This window comes from Callorhinchus milii, unplaced genomic scaffold (assembly GCF_018977255.1).
Source record: "Callorhinchus milii isolate IMCB2004 unplaced genomic scaffold, IMCB_Cmil_1.0 Scaffold56, whole genome shotgun sequence".
Classification (NCBI taxonomy): domain Eukaryota; kingdom Metazoa; phylum Chordata; class Chondrichthyes; order Chimaeriformes; family Callorhinchidae; genus Callorhinchus; species Callorhinchus milii.
Window position 1 is genome coordinate 99,415 of NW_024704797.1, and position 27,293 is coordinate 126,707.

Consider the following 27,293-nt stretch of genomic DNA (forward strand, 5'->3'; position numbering starts at 1 on the left):
GTGGACACACAGTGTAGAGGAGCTTTACTGTGTCTCTAACCCTGACCTGGGAGTGTGGACACACAGTGTAGAGGAGCTTTACTGTGTCTCTAACCCTGACCTGGGAGTGTGGACGGACGCACAGTGTAGAGGAGCGTTACTGTGTCTATAACCCTAACCTGGGAGTGTGGACGGACGCACAGTGTAGAGGAGCTTTACTGTGTCTCTAAAGTAAATAAGCTCCTTGTGGCTGAGTTAAATAGCTTCACTTTAAGCAGTTGGAATTTTATGATCACACACCATTATCATCTCGAGAGTGAAACACCTACATCTCGTGGTTGCAGCTCAGTACTGCAACAATCGGAATTATAATCTGAAAACAAAAACAGATGTCGCTGGGAACCGTGTGGACGCAGAGTATAGGGGGAGCTTTACTGTGTCTGTGACCTGGGAGTGTAGACGCACAGTGTTGAGGGAACGCTCAGTGTTCCCAGGGTCTTCTGTCTTTGTTTTCAGATTTACAGCATCTGCATTATTTTTCTTTTTTTTTAAAAGGAATTATAATCTATTTCATAGATAGGATTCACTGCAAAGTGAAGTCACTGTTCATTTTATGGCTAATCTGCGCCCAGTGACGACGTCCCCACACAAAGCAGCAAAATGAACAGAATTCGATTGCGATTGGCGTAGTGGTTAGAGCACTCACCTCCGAGCGAGAGGACCCGGGTTTGATTCCTGGCCGGGCATGGCGAAACCCGAGGCAAGTTTCCTTACTCCGCACACGTGCCTCTCTTTACCTAGCAGTAAGTAGGAACCTGGTTATTAGTCGGCGATTGGCAGATTGCTTTCCAGGGGTAATAATCCCTTCAAAAAAAAAATAATGATTTGGTCACTCAATATATGACTGTTTGTGGGACACTACTGTGCCCAATTGGCTGCTGCGTTTTGCCCACAAAATAGTCACTACACTTTACAATATATCTGTGAAGCACTTTGATATGTCTCAACGACTTGATAAGGCGCTATATTATTATATTATTATATCAAATGCAAGGATTATTATTAACTCCATCTTACCTGCACCAAACTCCACATCCCATCACCCCAGCCCTCGCCAGGCTCCCTATTACACACACTACACTCCGTTCACCCATCACCCCTATCCTTGCCAGGCTCGACAGGCTCTGTTGCAGACTCCTCACTCTTACCTGCAATGCACTTCACACTACATTTGTATATAGTCTTTCATGTCAGGAGGACATCCCAAGGCACTGGATAGTTAGGGATTTGGACCCGAGCTGGTGGTTGAGATCAGGAGGGGTGGAGGGTGACCGAATTTGCGGTTGAAGAGGAGGGCCTTGAAGGAGGCAAGTTGTATGTAAATAAAGAGTTGAGATTGAGTACCAAACAAGCTTTTTTTTTAAAGAAGATATTTATTGGTTTTCATTGCTTGTGTCAAGAGAGATACACACACACACACACACACACACACATGGCACCTTCTCTCTGCCTCTTTCTTCCCTATTAGAAATGAACCGCTTGTCAGTTCTCCAAAGGCGAGATGACATAATTGTATAAAGAATATGGCAGTGATTGACCGCAATGATAAAGAATATTTAAAAAGGTTCTGCTGTAGTGCAGACTGGCCGTGAGGATTCCAGGGTTACTGTCTAACACACAGCCACACGCAAGGGATTACCCCTCTCACAGTGTCCCCCCCCAGTCTCTCTCTCTCTCTCTCTCTCACACACACACACAAGGGATTACCCCTCTCACAGTGTCCCCCAGTTTCTCTCACACACACACACACTCCATACTCGATCTCAGCCATCAGAACTGTTGTCAGATCTTTAACATCCGCCTCCAAAACCCCCACAGGAGCTGAGTTTAATGTCTCAAGTGAAAGACGGCGCCTCCATGCGGCGGAAGGTCCATGTGGCGCTCTCTCTCTCTGCCCCCCCCCCCCCCCCCCCAGCCTGGACTGTGAGCTCAAACTCCCCCACATGTGGGTGGGGCTCAAACCCACGACTGTCTTGACTTGGAGACGCGAGGACGAGCGACTCAACCCGTTCCGAGTCTCCCTCTCCTCGAACAAAACTGACCAAACACATTGGACGGCCTTCCTCTTGAAATAAATATCTTCTCTAATAAGTTGGGTTCAGGAGCTGACAGGATCTTGCGAGTCCTGGAGGCTGATCCAACAAAGGCAAATTTTTCTGCTTCTTTACTGACAAAGTCTCAGCATTGCCGAATCACGGTTCATCTCTGTCGCGGGCAATGAGGAGGGGATCGGTCAGACAACCCAGACTAAAGCAGCTACTGTCCTGCTTTGTGGGTTACACGGATATAACAGTGAGAACTGACAGAATCCAGGCCTCTACATCCCGGGGAGGGTGAACACCAAGCGAGGAATCTGCAGCTACAGTTAAGGCACCTGTGAGCAGGGTTAGAGTTTAATGCTCGCTGTCTGTTTGCAGAGAGGAGAGAGGAACGACCGTGCTGGTCTGACCAGTAGGGATATGGAGCTGCCGAGATTTCAGGGACAGCAATGACTCCGAGCTTGTTGTTTTGTTTCAGTGATGGACAGAGATCTGGTGTAAAGCACAGATCCGGTTACGGTGAACACATAAGGTCTTGACTGAGCTATGGGGTTTGGGGTCCAGTCTGGGAGGTGGAGGGAAATATACATATAAAAAGGCTTTTGTGCTGCACGGGCCTGTGTGTGTGCATGTGAGTGTGTGTGCGAGTGTGAGAGTGTGTGCGAGTGTGAGCGTGTGTGCGAGTGTGAGCGTGTGTGCGAGTGTGAGCGAGCGTGAGTGTGAGCGTGTGTGCGAGTGCGAGCGTGTGTGCGAGTGCGAGCGTGTGTGCGAGTGTGAGCGTGTGTGCGAGTGTGAGCGAGTGTGTGCCTTCTCACAGCCTGAAATCATCGCTGTAAAGGTTGGAACCACTAAATAAAGGCACAGTGTGATCGCTTGGCTTCACTCTGCCACGGAGGGGCAGAGATTTTACAGTATAGAGCAACACTGACTCCTTCACCTCACAACTCATTTGAGTGGTTAGCGCTCGCCTCACAGCCAGAGGACCCGGGTTTGATACCCGGGCAGACGGGCAAAGCCTCTAACCCTGATCAGGCCGCGGTGACCGGGACAATCAGGAAGCTTGACATTCGTTCTTTTCTTGGGGAGGAAACGCAACACAGCCCTGTGTGTGAGGTCGCTCAGCACGTCAGGCAGATGCTAAAGGCACGGATGGGGTTTATAAAGTGTCGTGTTCGGGTGGGAATACCCAGACAGGCACACGGGGCAGAGATTCAATCAAAATGTGCATCCAATAAAAATTACTGATTGTGGCACTGCAGCTTAGAGCTCCTCCTGCCTGAGCACTAGGTGGGCTGACACCCGGCACAGTGTCTCTCTGCTGTTTAACACTTGCCTCACCAGAAGTGAGTGAGGACCGGAGGAGCTGATTTGCTCGAGAAGCACACGGACATTACAGCCCGCACTGCAATCAGTGACACGGAGAGAGAGGGGGGAAAAAGGGCTAAAACTATGGACACAGACAGTTTTCCCCTAATGGCTGCTTCACGTGTGCATACATTCACCAAATGAGCCCAGCTTTGCCAACTTTCATTCATTCTAGTGAATGGGGAGAAGCGGAGCTTAAGGCTCCTGGAAGGAACAGTCTGGCTCACACAGTCTATGCTTCCTCTCTTTCTCTCGTACCCTCTGCTCTCCGGTTTCTTGTTCCTTTTCTCTCGGAGGCCAGCAATGGGGAGGCACAAGGTCAATGGGATTAAGGCGTTGTCCAATTTTACTGATCCCTCCAACTCAAATATTCTGTTGCTGGAAAAACACAAGGAAACAATGTTATTGTCTCTAAAAGGTAAAATGTCAGGTACACAAAGGGTAAAACCTAAAACAGCTCACGGTTACAGAGTACCCATCAGGCAGGGCAGTGTCTCGGAGTGCTTAACAGTGGCGGAGCCTGACACCGAGCCAGGGGGAGAGAGAGTGTGCGGGAAGAGAGAGAGGAGGTGAGGGTCGGGGGAAGGGAGAGTAGGCGCAGTCGCAGAGGAAGGTCTTCAGGTGGGATCTGAACAGGAGGCAAGACACAAAATTTGGACTCTATCAAATGCAAGTATTATTATTATTATGACAGGTTTGGTGGCTGAGAGCACGGAAGGCTGCTCATGGTGGAGAGGAGAGGACGAGGGACGGGCAGGAGGCGGCTGAGTGAAGAGGGAGCGGGCGGGGGAGTCAGTTTCAGCTTCACATGGAGAAAAAAAGTAAAGAACAAGGCCAGCCTGTGAGCTCAGAGCCCTGCCTGATGCGGGGCCTGAATCTCCTGACTCAGAGACCAGAGCGCGAGTGACCGAGTCAGGCCGAATGGCTGCTTCTGTGCCAGGATTCTGGGATTGTACATCTGCCTGACCACACAGAGAGGGCTTGTTTGCTGCCTGTGCGCAGTAAACACACTCCACTCCTGACCCCGGTGTGGAGACAGCCCGGCTTGATCTCAGCCTTACACTGTGCTGGCATCCCAGCTGGGAAAGGGGGGGGGGGGGCGCGTTTGTGTAACAATAATTCTTGCATTTGACACAGCACCTTATCCCATCTTCAAGACGATTCAAAGCGCTTCACAGAATAAACTGTAAAATGTAGTGACTAGGGTGTATTTTGTGGGTGAAGCAGCCAATTGCACACAGCAGTGTCCCACAAATAGTCGTGGATTGAGTAACCACATTATTATTTTGAGGGATTATTACCTCCGGAAAGCGATCCGCCGATCGATGCTACTTACGGCTGATAAACAGGTGTGTGTGGGGAGAAGGGAAACTTGCCTAAGGTGTCACACTGCCCGCCCGGCAATGAAACTCATGTTCTCTGGCTTTGCGAGGTGAGTGCTGAAATCACTTCACTCCAGGCCTCCATAGTAATCACGTGGGGTAGCGGCTGACAGGGCTGAGCCAGGTCACTAACAGCCTGTGAGGAAAGACACTAACCTGCTGCCCAGATGGGTCCAGCTGGGGGCCGGGGGGACACTAACCTGCTGGGTGTAGCGGAGAGGTCTGGCTCTGGCTTTGCTGCGAGAGTGTCTGGACTCCGGTCTGAAGTCCAGCTCCTCCAGGCGCTGTGTCAGGGCCAGCTTCTGCTGGATGGCCATACGTAACAGCGAGTTCAGCGTCTTCTTCTCATCCTCAGCCGCAGCCAACTGCCTCTGCATCTCGTCCAGCTGTGTGACATACTGATCACACCTGGGGCAGACGGGAGACAAGGCAATGGTCAACAAGCCACACAGAGCGAGAGGACGTGCGACAGCACAGTAACCCACACAGCACAGGGACATGTTAGAGCAAGAGAACCCGTCACAGCACGGTAACTGACATGCCACAGGGACGTTCACTCAGAGGACTGACAACAGATCAGCCTGGCTCAGTGGTAGCGCTTTCACCTCTGAAGGAGAGAGAGGGTGACAGAGAGAAACTCCCTGCTCTTTTCCCCCCTGACTGCACAACAGAAGATCTTTAACATCCACCTTTAATAAGTTTAACCAAGAGTGAGTGAGCTTTAACGTTTCATCTACTTAAACTCCTGTGCTGTCATGCTGGCTCGGTCACTCACACTGTGGCCCCCGATCCACAAGGGTGTGGGTGGAGGGGAGCTTCAGCTTAGACTATCTCAGTGACTCGCTATCCCCTGGCCCGGGGCTAGCTACACTATCTCAAGCCCCAACATGGCAGCTTGAACCCAGAGACTCACTGAGCCAGGCTGACATTGGTAGCCAGATCAAATGTGAAGCAGAGACAACAGTGGGAGGAGAGAGAGAGAGAGAGAGAGAGAGAAAAGCAGCCCTGTGTGTTGGCTGGACACCAGATTAGAACAAGGCACAATGTAACTGGATGGCACAGAGCTAGTGAACAGTGAGCGTGCCGCGTGGGCCAGGGCTATGGTTATATAATCAGGTTAGACTGGCTCACTGGCACATCAGCCCCTGGCTGCTCACTTGGGGAAGAACCAAAACCATAATGAAGGTGGGAAAGCTTCAAGGACAAGGTGGCTCTGACAGGCTGCTGGCCCATGGCTATCTTTTGGCCCAAAGTTTGCTCTACTCTCTCACCTGCTGGAAAAGATGGAGCACAGGGAAGAGAACGTAGTGGCTCTGACAGGCTGACAGTGACAGGTTCCTGGCCCAGGGCTAGCTCTCAGTGACCAGCTATCTCCTACCCCAGAGCTATCCCCTGACCTGTACAAGACTCTCACCTGCTGGCGAAGATGGAGCGTAGGGAGGAGAAAGTGGCCGCGTCCTCCTTCAGAGCCTTCAGCTCGTTACGCAGCTTCACCATCGTCTCTGACACCAGAGTCTTCTCATTGTCATATTTACTCTTCAGGTTAGCCATGGCCACCTCTGCCGTCTGTAACCACAAACAATCCTGAACTGAACTCTCGTTCCAACCAAGTAAAGCACAACAAGAACTCTAGACATCCTTCACGCGGGGCAGTGTCAAGGAGCACTTAGTACCAGAGAGGGAGAGGCGATCGAAGAGGAATAATAATCCTTGTATTTCATGCAGCGCATTATCACATCATTGAGAAGCCTCAAAGCGCTTCACAGGTAAAGTGTAGCGACTGTGTGTTTTGTGGGTGAGAGGCTGCAGCCAACTGCGCACAGCAACGTTCCACAAACAGTCATGGATTGAGTGACCCGTTTAATTTAGGTACGATCTAAACAGGGGCAAAAGCAGAGGGGTAAAGGCAAAGTCTCACAGGTTCAGGTGTGGTGACTGACAGCACAGCTATCCGTGCTCCCCACTGCTCCCCACTAACACTCACACAGGTCCAGGTAAGTCTGGGTTCGATTGCTGGTGCATTTCCATTTTTTCCTTGAATGAATATTTCTAGGTTTACGGCAAAAATCAAGGAATGTAGATCAGAAAATGTATTGTTTTGGCCGACCAGAAAGCTGGCCTGGACTGTGAGTTCTAAATCCTGAGGTGAGAGAGATAGTGAGAAGGCGAGAGACTGACTGACCGAGCGAGTGACTGACCGAGCGAGTGACTGAGTGAGTCGGGCTGCCACACAAAGTCCTGACCTGTTTGTTGGCTTTGAGCACAGTCCGCAGCGTGGCGATCTGTTCTCTCTTGGTGCTGAGCAGAGACTTGAGCTTGAGCACCTCCTCCACCAGGGCCTGTTTGTCCTTCTCCACCTCGGGGGAGAGCAGCTGGAGGGCTGCTCTCTGCCTGGACACCTCCACCACCACCTGCAGGTGTTTGAGTTGGCTGCGGATCACAGCGCTCAGGTTCAGGATGGTCATCGGCTCCTTGGGGCACTCCAGGGGCTCGGGGAGGGGGGAGGGAGGGAGCGAGCGAGGAGAGAGGTCCCCCCCACTCTCAGGCACGGACTCGGGAGACAAGATCCTCCGGCAGTACAGGTCGGAGGTGCGCTTGCGGCGATGAGGAGAGCTCCCTCTGAAGTGGTCCAGCATGACGCGGCTGGGGGTCAGGTTGTTATACATACACACGTGGTGATATAGACTAGCCAGCTCCTCACTGAGTGATACCAGCTCCTCCTGAGCTAGCGACAGGCCGCTCTGGCTCTCGGCGGCCACCTTGCTGCTCGCTCTGAGCTCCCGGTGGAGCCTGGCGATGCTGTCTCTGTCCTCCTGGCTACTCTGTGCGTGCTTGGCCAGGCTGCCCAGGAGCTCCTCACACTCCAGACGCTGTCTCTGGTGTCCCTCCTGGTGCTGGGTCTCACACTCCATGTACTTCACCTGCAGCTCAGCCAGTTCTGCCCTTAGCTGCTGGAGCTCTCTCACCACAGTTCTGTATTTACACTGGACAACCTCCAGCCCATTCACATCCACATCATAGTCCTCGCTGGGCTGAGTGCTGGCCTGCTCAGTCCCCAGCCTCTCCCCACCATTGAGCAGCTGTGTCTCAGCACACTGTGCCAGCTTCTCGGCCTTGTCTCGCTGCTCTCTCTCGAGCTGCCCCTGTAGGTCCTGAACAGCAGACACCAGGGAGGTCTTCTCTGCTTCCACCTGTTGCAGTTGCTGCCTGAGCTTGTGCACCTCAGACAGGTTGAGCTCAGTGAGCAGGTCAGACACCAGGCTGGGAGCAGGGTGGAAGGTCTGGCCGGCCTGCGGAGTGGACACTCTCAAACCCTCATGGTTATAGCCGCTGTCCAGCTCATCCTGGCTCACACTCTCTTCAAACCTCCACTCCTCCAGGTTGATGTGGACACTGCTGAGTGAGTCGTTGCTGTTGAGGAAGGCCGAGAGCTCCTTGCGGAGGCTGTTCTTCTGCTCTCGCTCAGTCTTCAGCGTCTCCAGAGCTTCGTCCAGATGCTGTTCCCCGATTTCCCTCAGCCGTGTCACTGCCTCCAGCTGCCCGTTCAGGATCTCAATCTCCTCTTCTCTCTGCTTGATCTCATGCTTCAGTCCCTCAAGCTCCACCTGACGAGCAGACACAGAGATGTTAGTTACACTGTAAAAGGCACACACACACATACATAGTGAGGGGACAGGAGGAGAAACACACAAGAGACATTACACTGTGCAGATTTATGGGGTAAGAGCAGGGGAGTGGGACTAGTTGCATTAAGAGTGAGGGAATGGGACTAGCTGGGGTAAGAGCAGAGGGAGAGTGGCACTAGTTGGGGTAGAGTGCAGGAGTGGCACTAGTTGGTAGCTCTTTGAAAGAGCCAGCAGAGGCACGGTGGGCCGAATGGCCTCCTTCTGTGCTGTAAGGTTCTAATAATTCTCTGCTGATGACAGTACGTACCTGGCTCTCCTTCAGTGTAGACACCTGCTTCTGTAAGGAAATGTTCTCCTCCTCCAGGTCCACACAGTCCTGGAGGTGCTGACTCTCCCTCACCTTCAGCTCCTTGATCTCCTGTCGTAGGTGGCTCTTCTCCAGCTCCACCTGCTCGTTTTTCTGCCGGGGGGAGAGAGAGATTAACTCAACCAGACACACACACACACGCACACACAGGTTAACTCAACCACACAGACAGCAGGCAGACAGACCAATTCTGCCACACTGACTCCAACAGCACTGCACGCACCACCCTTTCAATTGGTCCATTACTCCCCTGGCTCCGGCCACATACAATCATGTTCTGCCTTGGCCTCAAGCTCCCTGTTGTTAAGTGCTCTGAAACACTACCCCGTGTGAAGGGCGCTGTGTAAATGCAAGTCCTTGTTTTGCTTGTGCCAACAATGCGGATTGAGTTTCCTAATTCTTCTAATAATAATCCTTGCACTTGATATATGACCTTATCACATCTCAAAGTGCTTCACAGGATATACTGTAAAGTGTAGTGATTGTGTATTTTGTGGGCGGCAGCCAATTGCACACAGCAGTGTACCACAATCAGTCATGGATTGAGTGACCACATTATTACTTTTTTGGGGGGGGGAGGGATTTTTACCTTCAGACAGCGATCTGCCAATTGATAACTGGGTTCCTACTTACTACTAAAAGAATTACGCGTGTGGAGTAAGGAAACTTGTCTAAGGTTTCACCCGCCCGCGAATCGAACCCGCGTCCTCTGACTTGCGAGGCGAGCACTCTAACCACTAAGCTACAGGGACTCTACATAGACAACAGAGGATCAGATCAAATCTCAGACTTCCCTATGGACACATGGGAGCTCGTCACTCAGAAACCAAAGCCATGTTAATAGCTATTGTTACTGCACTGGCCTGCTCCCCGCCCTGGCTTCCTCTCTGTAAGGACCACCTCCTCGTCTGTGCGTGACACACAGACACTGAATGCCGCTGTGGTTTGTGCTCAGACATGGCATCCTGCAACCCATTTCCTCTCAAGGCTCTCGCTATTCAATCCTCTCTGCTTAGTCCAACATCAAAACAACAGCCTCGCCTAACAGGATACCACCAACTGGGCAATGATTGTATAAAAGCTGTTACACTGAGAAGAGCAAGCACTCTGAATGTGAAGTGTGTCAGCCTGGTTCTTGTCTCCGAGTGAAAGCCCCACATCGGGGCCTGGAACTCATATGGTCTAAGCTGACACACGAGCGTACAACCTGGGAGCTGTAAACCTAGCCACACTCCCCACTAAGAGTGGAGGGATAGGGAGGGAGGTACAAGACCCCATTTGTTACTGTGCCCAGTTAAAGGCGGCAGAAGCCCGAGGCGGTCCCTTCACCAAAGTGGAATGTGCAGAGGTCCCCCCACCCGCCACGAGGGGCCGGGTCTGTTGAGTTCTATAACAGGAATAATAACATGTTGCGTCTTCTTTTCTAGAAAGGGTTTGATACTGTCTGAGACGAGCGTAAATATCTATCAATAAATAATATATACATTTGTTCACTTCAATGGCAGTGCGTGGGACGTCCCTGTACCCAAATGGCTGCCACGTTCACCCACAAAAACTTTACAGCATATTCTGTGAAGCTCTTTCAGACATATATCAAATGCAAGGATTATTATTATTATAATAATTATAAGAGATTGCTTTACCTTCCTGAGTTCCTGGAGCTCGCCATGCACACACTCGATATCAGACACGGCGTTGGTGACCACCAGCTTGGCCTGCCTGCCCTCGGCCTGCAGCTCCATCACCTTGGTCACCAGCAAGGCCTCCTTCTTGGCAGAATCTCGCAACAACGTCTCCTCACGCGTCTCCCCATCGGCCGCCACCTTCTTGTGATTGCTGTAAGCTTCTGCAAAGGCCTGTAAAACAACACACGCCTCATATATACACATGGCTTCTGATAATGACACCCTTACGCAGGCTGGCGTCCCAGAGCGCGTGGTAACCCCCCCCCACCCCCCCCCCAATGCAAAAACCATCAAATTGGTATTTACCCAATAAACATAAGATTTTATTTGGGGGAATGTCAAGACTTGGAAACCATATAATCTAAGTTGACACCAGTGCAGTGCTGGGGGAACGAGACGTTGAGGTGGATGTTAAACATCCTATAGCACTGTTGAAGAAGAGAAGGGAGTAACTCTCTCTGTTGTCCTGACTGACAATCCCCCTTCATGGTAGTTTGCAGGACGTCGCTGTGAGTAAACTGGCTGCTGTGTTTTCCTGCAGTCATTGCACTTTTACAGCATCGCCTGTGAAGCGCTTTGAGATGCTCTCCCAACGTGAAAGGCGCTGAGTCATATGTAATGTTCTCATTATCAGTTGGAAGAGGGAGGGGACGGGCAGGAAAATGGAACTGAAGGAGAGGTGAAGCGAGGCATGTGAAGACTGAGAGAGAGAACTCAGCCGAAATACCAACCCAGTCTACAATGGTGGTTTGGAAAGTGTCACAGTAACTGCTAGGACGCAGCTCGGGAAAAGAAGCTTTGAACTTCACTGAACAAAAGCATTTCTCTCTCCTCTTGGCCTTGAGGACAGAACCATGAGACGTGCCAGCAAATGCCTCTATCATGGCCCCATTCCGAGATAGTCACGCCACATGCCAGGGAGACAGAAGTTTGAATCAGTCTTCTTCCAACTTAGCACAGCACTGCCCCTTTACTTTAGCTCCCTGACAACTCGGACATGTAATGCACCAGCCTGGGCTGCCATTACACCCTGTGAAGTGAGGCAGCAACGAGCTTTGGCACACTCTCCCACAACAGGGAGCATATTGAATCACAAATAGTTTCTGCCTGCTTCAAATAAGAGGTGATGTGGCTCAGGCTGTGACGGAGCTGTGGCTCAGTTCCTGACTGACCTGCCAGTTGTCTGCATGTCTGACTCACGTTTTGCCGTTGCTGCAGCTGGGACTGATTTGATAGGGTCAAAACAAACAGTCAGAGCAGCATTGTGAGCCTCAGTCACACCCACATAAGCCTTGCTCCTGGCTGATCCTGAAGTGGAGTTTAACATGCACCCTGTAGCCACATTGACCACCGCAGCCCAGATTACACCCGGCAGGGACTATATTCCTGCCATTGGAACAGGACTGAATGGAATTAATCCATCACCACTCACTGAGTCACTGTATAAAAACAATCCGTCACTGACAAACAGACTATTTCACAACACAAGAGATCAGGATTCACTAACGAAGAGCTTAAAGTCCACAGTTAAGTGCTCTCCATCCTAACAATATACATTCACATTTACACAGCAGCTTTCAATCCAGGAGGACATCCCGAGATGCTTAATTCGACTGAATTGGTGCCCAAGTTGGGAGTGGGAGCAAAGGAGGGGAAGGATGATCAAAGAGGAAGGTCTTGAGGTGGACCTTGAAGGAGGCGAGGGAATGGGTGAGGCTAAGGGACTCGAGGATGGAGTTCCAGAGAGCGGGAGCAGATAGGCTGAAAGCCCGGCTGTGGATGATGGGGCGGGTAAGGTAGGGTAAAGGCCGGAGGGAAGACTAAGCAGGCTAGCATTTCTTTACCTCAATGGCATCATGTTATTTTAAGCTTCCTGCTACATACTCCCTGGCACTAAATATACAGTAATATAGAAATAGCTGGTCTCAGTGTTACCTTACTGTAAATAGAGAAACATAACCATCTCTGGACTCCCCCCGCCCCCCCCCCCCCCGCTATTTAAATAGCCTGAGACACTTAAATGTATAGCCTTCAGTCACAGAGGTCAAAATCTCAAGGGATCAACTGAAGGCAAGTTTAGAGTTGATGGGGCAAGTTTAGAGGAAAATTTAAGTTGAAAAACAGCACGATTTGAACCACAAATAGTCCAAGATGCCACCGCAATCCAGTATTAGGCAAATCATTAACATGAGTTTATCTCCCCCACATTGCATTCTGTGCTGCAAACTGTACACAGAGCTGGAAGAAATTCTGCTGGGCTTTTCAACCATGTGCTAATGATTTCCATGAACAATGAGACAAACAGCAACAAATGGATGACTGCCTTAAGGAGGAACGTTTGAGAGTGAGTCATGAAACCACAGTCACATTGATACCAGGATTCAGTCCACCAACACCCAGAGACCATCGCTTGAGGATGAGATGTTAAATCAAACTCCCCGTCTGGGCCCTGTTCAGGTGAACGTTAAACATCACCCACTGCGCTGTCAGGAAAAGAGAAGGAAGTTTCTCTGTCTCTCCTGGGGCCTTAACAACAATCCCCAAATAAACCCGCTCCCTTGCTCCACAGCTGTTTGTGGGACGTTGCTGTGAGCAAATTGGCCGCCAGGTTCACCCACAACATATGCGAACCCTGCACTTTACAGTGAATCTTTATAAACTAATTGAGGCAATAAGCTATGTTCACGTGAGGGTTCCTGCTATCATTTTAGAGTTACTCAGAGTGCAAGCAGAGGCCAAATAGCCTCCAGACACAAGTCACAAATTCTTTTTGTGACAGATGTAAAGCTGGAGAAGCACTGGCTTTTACCATCTCCGATTATCAGCAGATTCCTGCCATAGTTTCTCCTGTAGCTAAGATCTCAAAATAACTCGACTGCACTTGTCTTAACTTCGGGGCTTTTCAGACTTATGAAATACACTAAACCCTGACAACTCCTCGCTCCAAGGGGAAAGGGCTCAGCGACTAGATATCAGGAGCAGCGAGTTAGATGTGTGTATAAATACATAAATGAATGTGGCTGGGATATTGACAGTACGATGACAAGCGGTAGTGACAAGTTAAGTCAGGGTTGAGTTGTCAGGAATTTTCAGCAATAATAATCCTTCCATGTGATACAGCACCTTGTCACATCGTCAAGACCGTCTCAAAGCGCTCCACGGGATACGCTGGGAAGTGTAATGACTGTGTATTTTGTGGGCAAACGTGAAGGCCAATCGGCATTTATCCAATTGGCTGCCACTTTTCACCCATAAAAAATACAATCCACTTGACAGCATAACCTGTGACGGGCTTTGAGACGTCTCGCTGACAGGATAAGGCGCTGTGTCAAACGTAAGGCTTATTATTATTAAAAATGACATGAAATGTAGAGGTCGTACTGGTTTAGGCCCAGCTAACAGCCCCAGGCCGACTGCTGATCAGCGTAAACACGGTCCTGACGCACACCCCCTGACCCAGGGCTGTCAAGGGTGATGGTGAGTGGCAGTCTCGCCGAGCCAATCAGAGCCCTGGGATGGGAGGGAGGCGGGACAGCAATCATCCCGCGGGAAGGTGGAAGAAAACTTCTCCGTGATCCGAACTTTCCACAGTGTTAATAGTCTCAGTCGGGTTATACACGTCAATCTTACATTGTGGTTACCTCTTCGTGCCACAAAACTTACCTGTGGTGTCAGTTCACACAGTTCTATAAGTTACCCGTTACTTTACATCAATCACAAAGTTATGCAGTTGCCCATTACTTTCGATGACCAATAGTTATAATCCTTTCAAAAAAATAATAATTTGGTCACTCAATCCACTGCTGTTTGTGGGACGCTGCTGCGCGCAATTGGCTGCTGCATTTTGCCCACAAAATATACAGTCAATTCACTTTACAGTATATTCTGTGAAGCGCTTTGAGACATCTCAAAGACGTGATAAGGCGCTGTATCAAATGCCAGAATTATTATTATGTGTCATCACAGCGATGGGTTTCGACATGTGTCAGGCTGATCACCGTAATGGGTTACTGTGTGTGTCAGACACCCGGCTGGTCATGGTGACGGGTTTCCGCGTGTGTGTGTCAGACACCCGTCTGGTCATGGTGACGGGTTTCCGTGTGTGTGTGTGTGTCAGACACCCGGCCGGTCACGGTGACGGGTTACCGCGTGTGTGTGTGTGTGTCAGACACCCGGCCGGTCACGGTGACGGGTTACCGCGTGTGTGTGTGTCAGACACCCGGCCGGTCACCGTGACGGGTTACCGCGTGTGTGTGTGTCAGACACCCGGCCGGTCCCGGTGACGGGTTTCGGTGCGTGTCAGACGTTACCTGTTTGAGGTGCTCGAGCTCCTGTTTGGTGCTTTCATGTTGCTGCTCCAGCTCACAGTAACGTTGCTTCAGACACAGCTTCTCCTCCAGCACGGCCAGCCCGCACTCCGCCGCCCGCACCTTCTGCTCACTGGCTTCCTGTAGCTCGGCGCTCAGCCGCCGTAACTCAGCCTTCAGTCTCTCCAGCTCTCCCCCGGTATCTGCCCACACCGCCCCCCCACCCTCTTCACTCCCACCAGCGACCAAAACATCCATCTGACACCGCACCGGCGACCAAACAAACTGCCCCCGTGTGGTCTTTCCTCTCCTCTCCCCTCACTGTAAAACCGCCGTCTCTCACCGCCGCCGCGGTCACGGGCCCCGCAGCCAACCTTGAAGCCTTTTCTCTTTCACGCGTTCCCTCTCACTTCCACAGCTCAAGACCGAAGGACGTTGGGAGTTTTTTTTAAAAAAAAAAAAGATTTTCCTTCCTTCCTTCCGCTCTTTTCGCTCCTTCTTTGCGAAACCGGCCCCAAACCCCCTCTCTCTCCCACTCACTTAAAAATAACCTTCGCCCTCTCTTCGCTGCCTCTCTCCTTCCTAACCAAACCCCCTTTCCCTTCTCCTTCACCCCCCAAAAAAAACCTTTTCAACCCCAAACTATTCGGCTTTCCTCCCTTGACATTTTACCTCAATATTATCGGCCGAAACGCAGCTCAAAAGCCCTCTCTCGGCACTTGAATTTTATACATCCAAATTAAAGGAAACCTGAGCCCCGACTGGTTCCTGTCAAACAAAAACCCGCACTTTTATTTATTTCTCCTTTCTTTATCCTGTTTTAACCCACACACACACAAAAAAATCTACCAGAGAGGGAGGGAGAGAGGGAGAGAATGGGGAAAAAGGAAAGAGAAACATAAATATAACGCAGAGAAATAGTTTTTCTTTTAAATCTGAAATTAAATAAAACTTTGCCGCAACTTCTCCTTCGAGGTTCGTGCGCCTTTCACGCGGCATTTGCCCCTCAGAAAACTCCTTAAAAAAAAAATCACTCGGTGTCACTTTCCTCCGCAAAAGAAAACACGGGGGAAAGAACATTCTCCCCCTTCGCCCCCTTTTCCCCCCGAAACAGCCCTTAACCCCAAATCTGAGCTTCTTTTCCCCCCAATCCCCTGAACAGCAAAAAAAATACACTTTTACGCCACACTTTCCTCCTGACAGTAACAACAATAATCTTTGCATTTGATCCTTTTCCCCTCAAACACCCCTTTTCACACTGTAAACGGCGCGTTTTCCGCCCCAAAAACTCGTGGGAGTTCACTTGAAAAACCCCCTTTTTGTTTTCCCCTCAAACATCGTCCCTTCGCCTTTTACACTTCCAACTAAAACTCTTTAAACCTTTCCCCCTCTTCCCTCCCGCACTCTCCCCCCTCACCCCCTCTTCCCCCTCACCCCCTCTTCCCCCCTTTCCCCCCTCACCCCTCTTTCCCCCTCACCCCCTCTTCCCCCCCTCACCCCTCACCCCCTCTTCCCCCCTCACCCCCTCTTCCCCCCTCACCCCTCTTCCCCCCTCACGCGAACTGAACCCCATTCCCCCCCTTTTGCTGCTCAAACTGAACCCCCGTTTACCCTCAGAAACCTTCCCAACAAAACTCAAACTAACGCCACTTTTCCCCTCAAACCCCCCCATGACCCCCAGTGACGGGGTTTAACCCCTCGGTTACCCGGTGGCTGTGGCGCGAGGCTCCGCGGCCGTTGGGCTTCTCCCCCTTTCGAATCGCATTCAAACGGCGTCCGACCGTTACCCTCTGACGTCACCCGCCTCGCGCCCCCGCGCCACCCCGTCACGTGCCACCGCCGCCTCCACGTCACTCACCCCGCCCAGACCGCGCGACGTCCCGCCCACCAGCCCCCCCCACCGCCCGCCCAGTGACACCCACACATCCATCAACCGACCGACAAATCCCATTGGCCCACTCTCGGCCGAGATCCCCGCCCCCTCGCTCCTGATTGGAACACCTCGCGTCAGTCACATCGATCTGCGATCCGATTGGACGAGCCGGAGGTCGGTGGCGGGGGCGACTGCTGGCGTTCAATGCTCAGCCGCATAGTAAACCCCGCCTCCCTCCTGGGTCCCGCCCCCTGATGGACTGTCAATCAGTGAACAATCGCCCCCCCCGCACCCCGAACACTGTGATTGGCCCAAAGGTACATCCATCACCGTGACGTCAGAGACACAGGCGGGGGCTGATGGTGAGGGGCGGGGCTTCAGGGCCACAGGAGGAAGTGTAGTGACTGTATGTTTTGTGGGTGAAACTATGTCTGTGTCTGTCTGTGTGTCTGTGTGTGTGTGTCTGTGTGTCTGTGTGTGTGTCTGTGTGTGTCTGTGTGTGTGTGTGTGTGTCTGTGTGTGTGTCTGTGTGTGTGTGTCTGTGTGTGTGTGTGTCTGTGTGTGTGTGTGTGTGTGTGTGTCTGTGTGTGTGTGTGTGTGTGTGTGTGTCTGTGTGTGTGTGTCTGTGTGTGTGTGTGTGTCTGTGTGTCTGTGTGTGTGTGTCTGTGTGTGTGTGTGTGTCTGTGTGTGTGTTGTGTGTGTGTGTGTCTGTGTGTGTGTCTGTGTGTGTGTGTGTGTCTGTGTGTGTGTGTGTGTCTGTGTGTGTGTCTGTGTGTGTGTCTGTGTGTGTGTGTGTGTGTGTGTGTCTGTGTGTGTGTGTCGTGTGTGTGTGTGTGTCTGTGTGTGTGTGTGTGTGTGTGTGTGTCTGTGTGTCTGTGTGTGTGTGTCTGTGTGTGTGTGTGAGGTTTGGCTCTGTCCCGCGCGGCCGGGGATTTGGCTTTGGCAATTGACTGCTGCGCTTCACCCACAAACATACAGTCAATTCACCACACGGTGTGTCCCTGTGCAGCGCTTTGGGGCGTCTCAAAGCGCTTCACAGGATACAGTGTAAAGTGCAGTGACTGTGGGTTTGGGTGAAGCGCTCTCTCTGGAACTCTGTTCCCCATTACCTCCGCCTTTCCCACTCCCACCTTCAGGTCACGTCTTTTGATTTGCTTGCATTCGCCTCCCCCCCCCCCCCCACCCGCCCTTGGCTCGGGGCCTCGCCCACAAAGCACACAGTCACTACGCTTCACAGCGTATCCCGTGAAGCGCTTTGAGACGCCTCGGCGACGTGATCGGGCGCCGGGTCAAACGCCAGGATTATCATTATTATTATTATTATTAAACGACTGCCGTGTTTCGCCCACAGCAAAACAGTCACCGCACTTTCCAGTGTATGTCGTGCGGCGCTTTAAGACGCGATAAGGCGCTGTGTCACACACACACACACACGGATTATTATTATTATTATTATTATTATTATTATTATGACCGTGTGTTCAGATTGACGCAGTGCCAATCTCCACCACAGGAGGGCGACGTTGACTGCGAATGTACAGTTTCGCGTCTTCACCTTCACCGCTCGCATTACCACAGGAGGCCACAGGGGGGCGGTGGCGCTCCATGTAGCAGTGACTTGGCTTCAGGCCGATGACCTGCTCCACAGTCATTGACACAAGATGGGAGGGGAGGGGGAGGGGGTGGTGGGGGGGGGGGGTGGGGGGGGTCAGTGGGGGGAGGAAGAGGTTTCCCGGTATCTTTTGACTAAACTTATTCTCACGTTGACACAGCGCCTTTCACTCGGGAGGACGTCTCGAGGCGCTTCACGGCATTCACTGCTCAAGTGTGTAGTGACTGTGTGTTGCGCAGCCAACACGCAACGCGCACAGTGACGTCCCCGCAAGCAGCCGGCAAGTGAGCGAGCGATGTTTATTTGTGGGGGATTGTCGGGCAGGACACCAGGAGGGAGACAAATTCCCTTCTCTTTCCCCCCCCCGCCCCCCCCGCCCCCCTCCTCACCCCGACAGGGCCGCGGGAGAGCTTTAACGTCCGCCCTGGACAGGGCGCGTTATCCGTGGAACACGTTTACATCTATTTAGTAAACATATACACCACGAAGTCCCAACAGATAAGAGAAACTTTTTTTTTATATATATATATATATTAAAATAAATTATGTGGCAAATTGCAAAGTTAAGTCTTTTCTCATCTCAACAATTCGGAAACATGTCAGAGGCAAATTTACTGCGTCTCTAACCCTGACCTGGGAGTGTAGTGACTGTGTTACTGCGTCTCTAACCCTGACCTGGGAGTGTGGACACACAGTGTGAGGAGCTTTACTGTGTCTCTCACCCTGACCTGGGAGTGTAGTGACTGTGTTACTGCGCCTCCAACCCTGACCTGGGAGTGTAGTGACTGTGTTACTGCGTCTCTTAACCCTGACCTGGGAGTGTGGACGGACGCACAGTGTAGAGGGAGCTTTAGTGCGTCTCTCGCCCTGACCTGGGAGTGTGGACGGACGCACAGTGCAGAGGGTGGAGCCCTCACTCTCTCTCCCCGAAGCCGAGGTGCGCATGAGCTGCCCCTCTCAGGAGGTCCCGGTGTTTCCAGGCCAGGACGCAGGTTGTGAGGAGGAGGAGGCTGCCGGTGGCTCGGAGTTTGGTGCGGACGAAGGGGATGATGCAGGCGGACAGGCTGGAGATGAGCATCAGTAAGACAGTGAGCAAAGCGAGCAGCAGGTTCACCCCCTTCCCCACCAGCTCCCGAGTGTTCACATGGTCCAACACCTCCAGCTGCGCACTCTGCTGCTGTTGCTCAACACGGCCCACCTTACTGTGTAAGCTCTCCAATACCTCCTGCTCCCCGGGGGTCGGGGGGGACGGAGAGAGAGAGAGAGAGGGGGAGAGAGGGTGGGGGGAGGGTGGGGGGGAGGGTGAGAGGGCGAGAGAGAGAGAGAGAGAGAGAGAGAGAGGGGGACAAAGCACACACAATATTATAATAATAATAATAATAATAATCCTCACATTGACATCGGGAAAGCCGTCTCAAAGCGCTTCGCGGGACACGCTGTAAAGTGTAGTGACTGTGTGGTGTGTGTGTGTTTTTGCGGGCGGGAGCGCGGCGACGTCCTCACGAACAGCCGCGGGGTGGGCGTGGGGGTGGGGGTGGGGGGTATTTTTGGTCACTGACCCAGATATCGCGGCTGTTCTCGTACGCCTGGTACATCATCTTCTCCTCCAGGCTGGCCAGGTCCTGCTTCAGGATGAACACCTCGTTCTGGTGCAGTTCCGTCAGGTCGTTCAGCTGCGTCTCCAGATGGAGGTTCCTTCAGACCCGGCAACAAGACCTCTCAGTGTCGCTGTCCGCACCCCGAGCCCCGAGCTCGCGCCCCGAGCTCGCGCCCCGCCCCCCCCCCACCCCCACATCCCCACCGCCACCCCCACCCCACCCCACTCCCTTCTCCCCGCCAGCCCTCACACCACCGCTCCCTGCTCTCTCCACCCCTCTCCCTCTCACGCTCACTCCTTCCCCGGAAGGCCACCCCCCCCCACCCCACCGCCCCGAGTCTCCAGCCATCTCCCTGTTAAATATTCCGATCAATCTATGGTGGAGGAGAGAGAGGGGGAGGGGGAGAGCGAGGGAGAGAGCGAGGGGGAGGGTGGGGGAGAGCGAGGGGGATGGAGGGGGAGAGCGAGCGGGAGTCACAAACCTCTGCTTCTCGTCCTGGACGGCGGCCTGGAAGTTGGTCATGTCGGTTGTGTACATCTCCGCTAAGCTCTTGAGGTTAATGTCCAGTTGTGTTTGGGCCTCTTTCACCTCCAGGATCTCCTCCATGACAGTCAGGAAGCTGAGCCTCCGGCCCCCCGACTTCTCCCTCAGCCCCAGCCCCATCTCCAGCTCCTCCATCCCCGTCTGGGACAAGGTGCTGCCTCTGCGCAGGGTCTGGAGGGAGTCGAGGAAGTCGCTGAGGTTGAAGCTGTTGGTGCCCAGGGAGGGGTTCTCGCTGTCCAGGCTGTGTTTGGAGGTGTCGGTGTGGGGGGAGACGGGGGAGAGGGGGGACTGGTTCAGGCCGGCTTCCTGGCTGGGGATGATGGGTGTGGGTGGTTTCGAGCTCAGGGGCTGATCTCTCAGGAGGTGGGTTTCCATCTCTTGCAGTTTCTGCTGATACAAGTCCAGCTTCTTCTGTAACTGAGCGATGGCCAGAGACAATCTCTGGTTCAGCTTCTCAAAGGTGACCCTGGCAATAATAACCAGAACAATCAATAATAATAATCAATAATAACCAGAACAATCAATAATAATAATCAATAATAACCAGAACAATCAATAATAATAATCAATAATAACCAGAACAATCAATAATAATAATCAATAATAACCAGAACAATAAATAAATAAATAATAATCAGTAATAACCAGAACAATAAATAAATAATAATCAATAATAACAATAAATAATAATAAACAATAACAATAAGAGAGAGACACACACATACACACACAGACACACACACACGCGCACACAGAGACACACACACACACACGCACACACAGAGACACACACACACACGCACACACACGCACACACAGAGACACACACACACACGCGCACACACACACACACGCGCACGCACGCACACAGACCTGATACGGACGGCTTGCGTATGGTCGGCGTTGCTGACGAGACGTAGATACTCGGACACGTTGATGTCGCGCTGACTTTGTAGAACACGGATCTGCTCGGAGGCCGCGAGAACCTTTTTGCTGAGCTGTTCCCTCAGCGTCCGCAGCTCCTCCCATTGCTGGGCTTCTGCTGAACCGTCCGGAGCCGGGTCCGGAATCTCCCCGTAGCCCGAGGGCGGCTTCGAGGGGTCGATCGATTCGGCGCCCGCCCCGGCCCCGGCCCCGGCGCCCGTTCCCTCCTCATGACAATAGCAACCGGATCATTAATAATCTCACACGATGGGCGTCATTAACGATAATCAATACCATCACAACGACGGCAAAACAATGATGAATAATAATAAAATGAGGGGTTCGGGAAGGAGAGGGGAGTGGGGGGTGGGGGGGGGGGGTTGGGAAGGTGGTTGGGAGGGGCGTTGGAGGGAGGGGTTTTGGGAGGGGCCTTGAGAGGGGTATTTGGGAAGGGGTTTGGGTGGGGGGGGAGGGAGTTTGGGAGGGGTATTTGGGAGGGGGAATTGGGTAGGAGTGTTGGGAGGGATGGTTGGGAGGGGGTTTGGGAGGGATGATTGGGAAGGGGGTTTGGGAGGGATGGTTGGGAGGGGGTTTGGGAGGGGAAATTGGGTGGGAGTGTTGGGAGGGATGGTTGGGAGGGGGTTTGGGAGGGGGAATTGGGTAGGAGTGTTGGGAGGGATGGTTGGGAGGGGGTTTGGGAGGGGAATTGGGTAGGAGTGTTGGGAGGGATGATTGGGAAGGGGGTTTGGGAGGGATGGTTGGGAGGGGGTTTGGGAGGGGAAATTGGGTGGGAGTGTTGGGAGGGATGGTTGGGAGGGGGTTTGGGAGGGGAAATTGGGTAGGAGTGTTGGGAGGGATGGTTGGGAGGGGGTTTGGGAGGGGAAATTGTGTGGGAGTGTTGGGAGGGATGGTTGGGAGGGGGTTTGGGAGGGATGGTTGGGAGGGGGTTTGGGAGGGATGGTTGGGAGGGGGTTTGGGAGGGAGGGAGGGAGTGGGGGGGCTCGGGAGAGGAATCATGATCCCTACCTTGTCTCTCCGCTCCCCCTTGGTGGCTCGGACCAGATTCCAGGGCAGTGAAATCCTGCGGGTTTCCTCTCCTGGTGTCCGGGTCTTGTCACTGACCGGCTCGGCTTCGGAGTCCGTCCTGCCCAGGACCGTGTCGATCACCGACTTCCTGCGGGGCCTGGGCTGGGGCGGGGCCTGGGCCTGGGGTGCGGGCGGGGGCTGCTCTATGGATGGGGGGTGGGACTGAGCGGCGGAGCTGTCCGTGGAGTCCCTGTGGGAGGATGGCTTCCGTGCGAAGTACACGGAGGGGCTGTCCTGTGCGTGTTGCTTGTCCAGCTTGGCCGAGGCTTGGCTCTGGCTCAGACTGGAGCCGAATCTCGATCTGTCCTCCTCTGCCCGGCTCCCGCTCTCCTCCTGAGGCCCCGATATCCACCCCCGGAGCCAGCCCAGGGACCACAAACTGTGGGCAAAGGAGCTTCTGGACGAGGAGCTGGACTTGCGTTCCTTGGGAGGCCTGGAGTCCTTCTCCTCCTCCCTGTAATCCAGGGAGTGGCGGGCAGAGTCCAGCTTCAAGATGCCCTGGGGTGTGGACGGGGCAGAGGGCGGGGCAGGGCGAGGGGCCTGGAATGAGGAATGGGAGGTCCGAGGCTCGCTGACCCCACTCTCCTTCACCCCACTGTCCACCTGCTTCTCCTCCATCTGTGGGGACGTTGGGGGGTGGTCTGGGCCGTCCAACTGCAGCCTGTTTAACATCAACAACAACAACAACAACAACGTCAGCAACGTCACAGGCGCGTGTGTGTGTGGGCGTGTGTGTGGGCGTGTGTGAGTGCGTGTGTGTGAATTCGTGTGTGAGGTGTGTGTGAGGTGTGTGTGAGGCGTGTGTGAGTGCGCGTGTGTGTGAGGGTGTGTGTGAGTGTGTGTGAGGGTGTGTGCGAGTGTGAGAGGGTGTGTGTGAGTGTGAGAGGGTGTGTGAGTGTGAGTGTGTGAGGGTGTGTGAGTGTGTGAGGGTGTGTGTGAGGGTGTGTGTGAGGGTGGGTGCGAGTGTGTGAGGGTGTGTGTGAGGGTGGGTGCGAGTGTGTGAGGGTGTGTGTGTGTGAGGGTGTGTGTGAGTGTGTGTGAGGGTGTGTGTGAGTGTGTGTGAGGGTGTGTGCGAGTGTGAGAGGGTGTGTGAGGGTGTGTGAGGGTGTGTGTGAGTGTGTGTGTGAGTGTGTGTGTGAGTGTGTGAGTGTGTGTGTGAGTGTGTGTGTGAGGGTGTGTGTGAGTGTGAGGGTGTGTGTGAGTGTGAGTGAGTGTGAGTGTGAGTGAGTGTGAGTGTGAGTGAGGGTGTGTGTGAGGGTGTGTGAGTGTGTGAGGGTGTGTGTGAGTGTGTGTGAGGGTGTGTGTGAGGGTGTGTGTGAGGGTGGGTGCGAGTGTGTGAGGGTGTGTGTGAGTGTGTGAGTGTGTGAGTGTGTGAGGGTGTGTGTGAGTGTGTGTGAGGGTGTGTGTGAGGGTGTGTGTGAGGGTGTGTGTGTGAGTGTGAGTGTGAGTGAGTGTGAGAGAGGAGACTTTGCCTGAGGTTGTGACGGAGTTGATTCCACGTCCTCTCACTCACGAAGTGAGACTGTAACGAGAATCCACAGTAATAGCTGTTGGGCTGAAACACAAAGGACGGGGGAGTGAGGCGGTGGGGGGTCCGCGGGCGGTGGGGGTCCGCGGGCGGTGGGGGGGCCGCGGGCGGTGGGGGGTCCGCGGGCGGTGGGGGGGGCCGCGGGCGGTGGGGGGGGCCGCGGGCGGTGGGGGGTCCCGCGGGCGGTGGGGGGGCCGCGGGCGGTGGGGGGGCCGCGGGCGGTGGGGGGTCGCGGGCGGTGGGGGGGTCCGCGGGCGGTGGGGGGTCCGCGGGCGGTGGGGGGTCCGCGGGCGGTGGGGGGGCCGCGGGCGGTGGGGGGTCCGCGGGCGGTGGGGGGGCCGCGGGCGGTGGGGGTCCGCGGGCGGTGGGGGGGCCGCGGGCGGTGGGGGGCCGGGGGCGGTGGGGGGGCCGCGGGCGGTGGGGGGGGCCGCGGGCGGTGGGGGGGCCGCGGGCGGTGGGGGGGCCGCGGGCGGTGGGGGGGGCCGCGGGCGGTGGGGGGCCGCGGGCGGTGGGGGGGTCCGCGGGCGGTGGGGGATAGTAGTGGGTGGTGGAGGGCAGTGAGGGGGTAGTTAGGGGGTAGTTGAGGGGTAGTTGGGGGGCAGTGGGCGGAGGGGGGGCAGTGGGGGGCAGTGGGGGGGCAGTGAAGGGGTAGTTGGGGGGTAGTTGGGGGCAGTGGGGGGGTAGTGGGGGGGCAGTGGGGGGGTAGTGGGGGGGCAGTGGGGGGGTAGTTGGGGGCAGTGGGGGGGCACTGGGGGGGCAGTGGGCGGAGGGGGGGCAGTGGGGGGCAGTGGGGGGGCAGTGGGGGGGCAGTGGGGGGCAGTGGGGGGCAGTGGGGGGCAGTGGGCAGAGGGGGGGCAGTGGGGCAGTGGGGGGGCAGTGGGGGGCAGTGGGGGGGCAGTTGGGGGCAGTGAAGGGGTAAAACCCCCAACGTCTCGGATCTGCTCACAGTGACCAACTGTCAAACTGTAAATAAACACAAAAGTCTGAGGTTCTCTGTGACCTCAACTCCTCATTCCGAGCGGATACACCGCTCTCAACCCCTCACTCACACACCCCCTCAACCCCTCACACCCCCTCAACCCCTCCCTCACCCCCTCAACCCCTCACACCCTCAACCCCCCCCTCACAGCCCCTCAACCCCTCACACCCTCACAGCCCCTCAACCCCCTCACACCCCCCCTCACACCCCCCCCTCACAGCCCCTCAACCCCTCACACCCTCACAGCCCCTCAACCCCCCCCTCACCCTCAACCCCCCCTCACACACCCTCACACCCTCACCCCCTCACACACACAGACAGACAGTGACAGAGACTCTTACGCGGTCGTCGAGGAACACGTCCAACATCTTCCTGTGCGGTTGTGGCCCCGGTGGTCCGTTCCTCTCTCCCTCTCCCTCTCTCTCTCCCTCTCTCTCCCTCTCCCTCTCCCGCGCGGGTCGCGTTCCGCCCGAATCACTGCCAAGTGTAGTGACTGTGCGTTTTGCAGGGCCAGCGACGCGCCCGGAAACAGCCGTGAAGGGAGCGAGTGGGAGGGAGGACACCGGGAGAGAGGGAGAGAGAGGGGGAGAGAAAGGCCCTTCTCTTTGCCCCACCGACAGCGCCGGGCGGGAGGGGAGGGGCCCCGGGGGGGGGAGTGGGGGGGGGGGGGGGGGGGAGTGTGAGGGTGTGTGTCAGCTGAGCACCAGACGGTTGTGTGGGGGCGGGGGGGGGGAGTGGGGGGAGTGGGGGGGCCGGGGGGGGAGTGGGTGTGGGGGGCGGTGGGGGGGAGTGGGGGGTCCGGGGGGGGCGGTGGGGGGGGGAGTGGGGGGGGGCGGTGGGGGGGCGGTGTGGGGGGTCCGGGGGGGGAGTGGGTGTGGGGGGGCCGGTGGGGGGGAGTGGGGGGGAGTGTGAGGGGCGGTGGGGGGGGTCCGGGGGGGGAGTGGGGGCTCCAACTCACTGCCCTTCTGACTCGGAGAGAGAGAGAGAAGCGAATACGAACCTCTTTCCTCTCCAGTTCTCCAGTTCGCAAAACAGCGATTACAATTAAACCGTTTCGACCACAAAACGCCTCTCTCACTGTACTGACATCTCTCTCTCTCTCTCTCTCTCTGTCTCTCTCTCTGTGTCTCTCTCTCTCTCTCTCTGTGTCCGAAGCTTCTCACATCTGCAAAACACAACCATTTCCTGACGTGGGTTTTGTGAGAGAAACGGCTTCGCGCTTCACTTTAGGAAACGCGAAAGAAGTTTTTGGTTCCAGAAGCGCTGCGTCCGCGCGCGCGTCGGTGTGTGTGTGTGTGTCTGTGTGTGTGAGTGTGTGTGTGAGTGTCTGTGTGTGTGTGTGTGAGTGTGTGTGTGAGTGTCTGTGTGTGTGTGAGTGAGTGTGTGTGTGTGTGAGTGTGTGTGTGTGAGTGTGTGTGTGTGTGAGAGTCTGTGTGTGAGTGTGTGTGTGTGTGTGTGAGTGTCTGTGTGTGTGTGAGTGAGTGTGGTGTGTGTGTGAGTGTGTGTGTGTGAGTGTGTGTGTGTGTGAGAGTCTGTGTGTGAGTGTGTGTGTGTGTGTGTGAGTGTCTGTGTGTGTGTGAGTGAGTGTGTGTGTGTGTGAGTGTGTGTGTGAGTGTGTGTGTGAGTGTGTGTATGTGAGTCTGTGTGTATGTGAGTCTGTGTGTGTGTGTGAGTGTGGAGTGTATGTGTGTGAGTGTGTGTGTGTGAGTGTGTGTGTGAGTGTATGTGTGTGAGTGTGTGTGTGTGAGTGTGTGTGTGAGTGTGTGTGTGAGTGTATGTGTGTGAGTGTGTGTGTGTGAGTGTGTGTGTGAGTGTATGTGTGTGAGTGTGTGTGAGTCTGTGTGTGAGTGTGTGTGTGTGTGTGAGTCTGTGTGTGTATGAGTGTGTGTATGTGAGTCTGTGTGTGTGTCTGTGAGTGTGTGTGTGTGAGTGTGTGTGTGAGTGTGTGAGTGTGTGTGTGAGTGTTGTGTGTGTGTGTGTGTGTGTGTGAGTGTGTGTGTCACTGTGTTAAAAAACCACACACAGTGAGGTGGAGTGCTTTGTAACAAGAGTTTTGCTCTTTTTATTATTCTGAATTAGCGACAACCGAGCGACTCGTTTTATTTTAAATTTCCTTCCCCCCCCACCCCCCCCCCCGAACCCCACACCCCCCCCCCACACCCCGCTCACCCCCACCTCCCCTCCCCTCACTCCCCCCAAAAACTGCACAAGGAAACTGCGAGTGCGCACACACCCGCGCGCGCGCTCACACGCTCACACAACCGCACACTCACTCGCTCGCTCACTCGCTCACTCACTCACTCACTCACTCACTCGCTCGCTCACTCGCTCACTCACTCA

General features: G+C 54.4%; 2 protein-coding genes across 2 annotated transcripts; both read right to left on the minus strand.

Moving 5' to 3' along the window:
* Window positions 1-1,392: 1,392 nt before the first annotated feature.
* On the minus strand, window positions 1,393-15,643 carry LOC103188642 (protein bicaudal D homolog 2). The gene is made up of 7 exons (XM_007908693.2): window positions 14,814-15,643; window positions 10,462-10,674; window positions 8,759-8,911; window positions 7,069-8,430; window positions 6,240-6,391; window positions 5,026-5,233; window positions 1,393-3,821 (listed from the first exon to the last, which is right to left on the minus strand). The coding sequence occupies exons 1-7, from the start codon at window positions 15,066-15,068 to the stop codon at window positions 3,807-3,809; spliced, it is 2,358 nt and encodes a 785-aa protein (XP_007906884.1). The 5' UTR covers window positions 15,069-15,643; the 3' UTR covers window positions 1,393-3,806.
* Window positions 15,644-19,183: 3,540 nt separating this feature from the next.
* On the minus strand, window positions 19,184-23,064 carry LOC121851559 (transmembrane and coiled-coil domain protein 3-like). Its single transcript, XM_042345510.1, has 5 exons — window positions 22,387-23,064; window positions 21,310-21,587; window positions 20,375-20,902; window positions 19,855-19,990; window positions 19,184-19,520 (listed from the first exon to the last, which is right to left on the minus strand). Exons 1-5 carry the CDS (start codon window positions 23,062-23,064, stop codon window positions 19,209-19,211), a joined length of 1,932 nt encoding a protein of 643 aa, XP_042201444.1. The 3' UTR covers window positions 19,184-19,208.
* Between the last annotated feature and the right edge of the window lie 4,229 nt (window positions 23,065-27,293).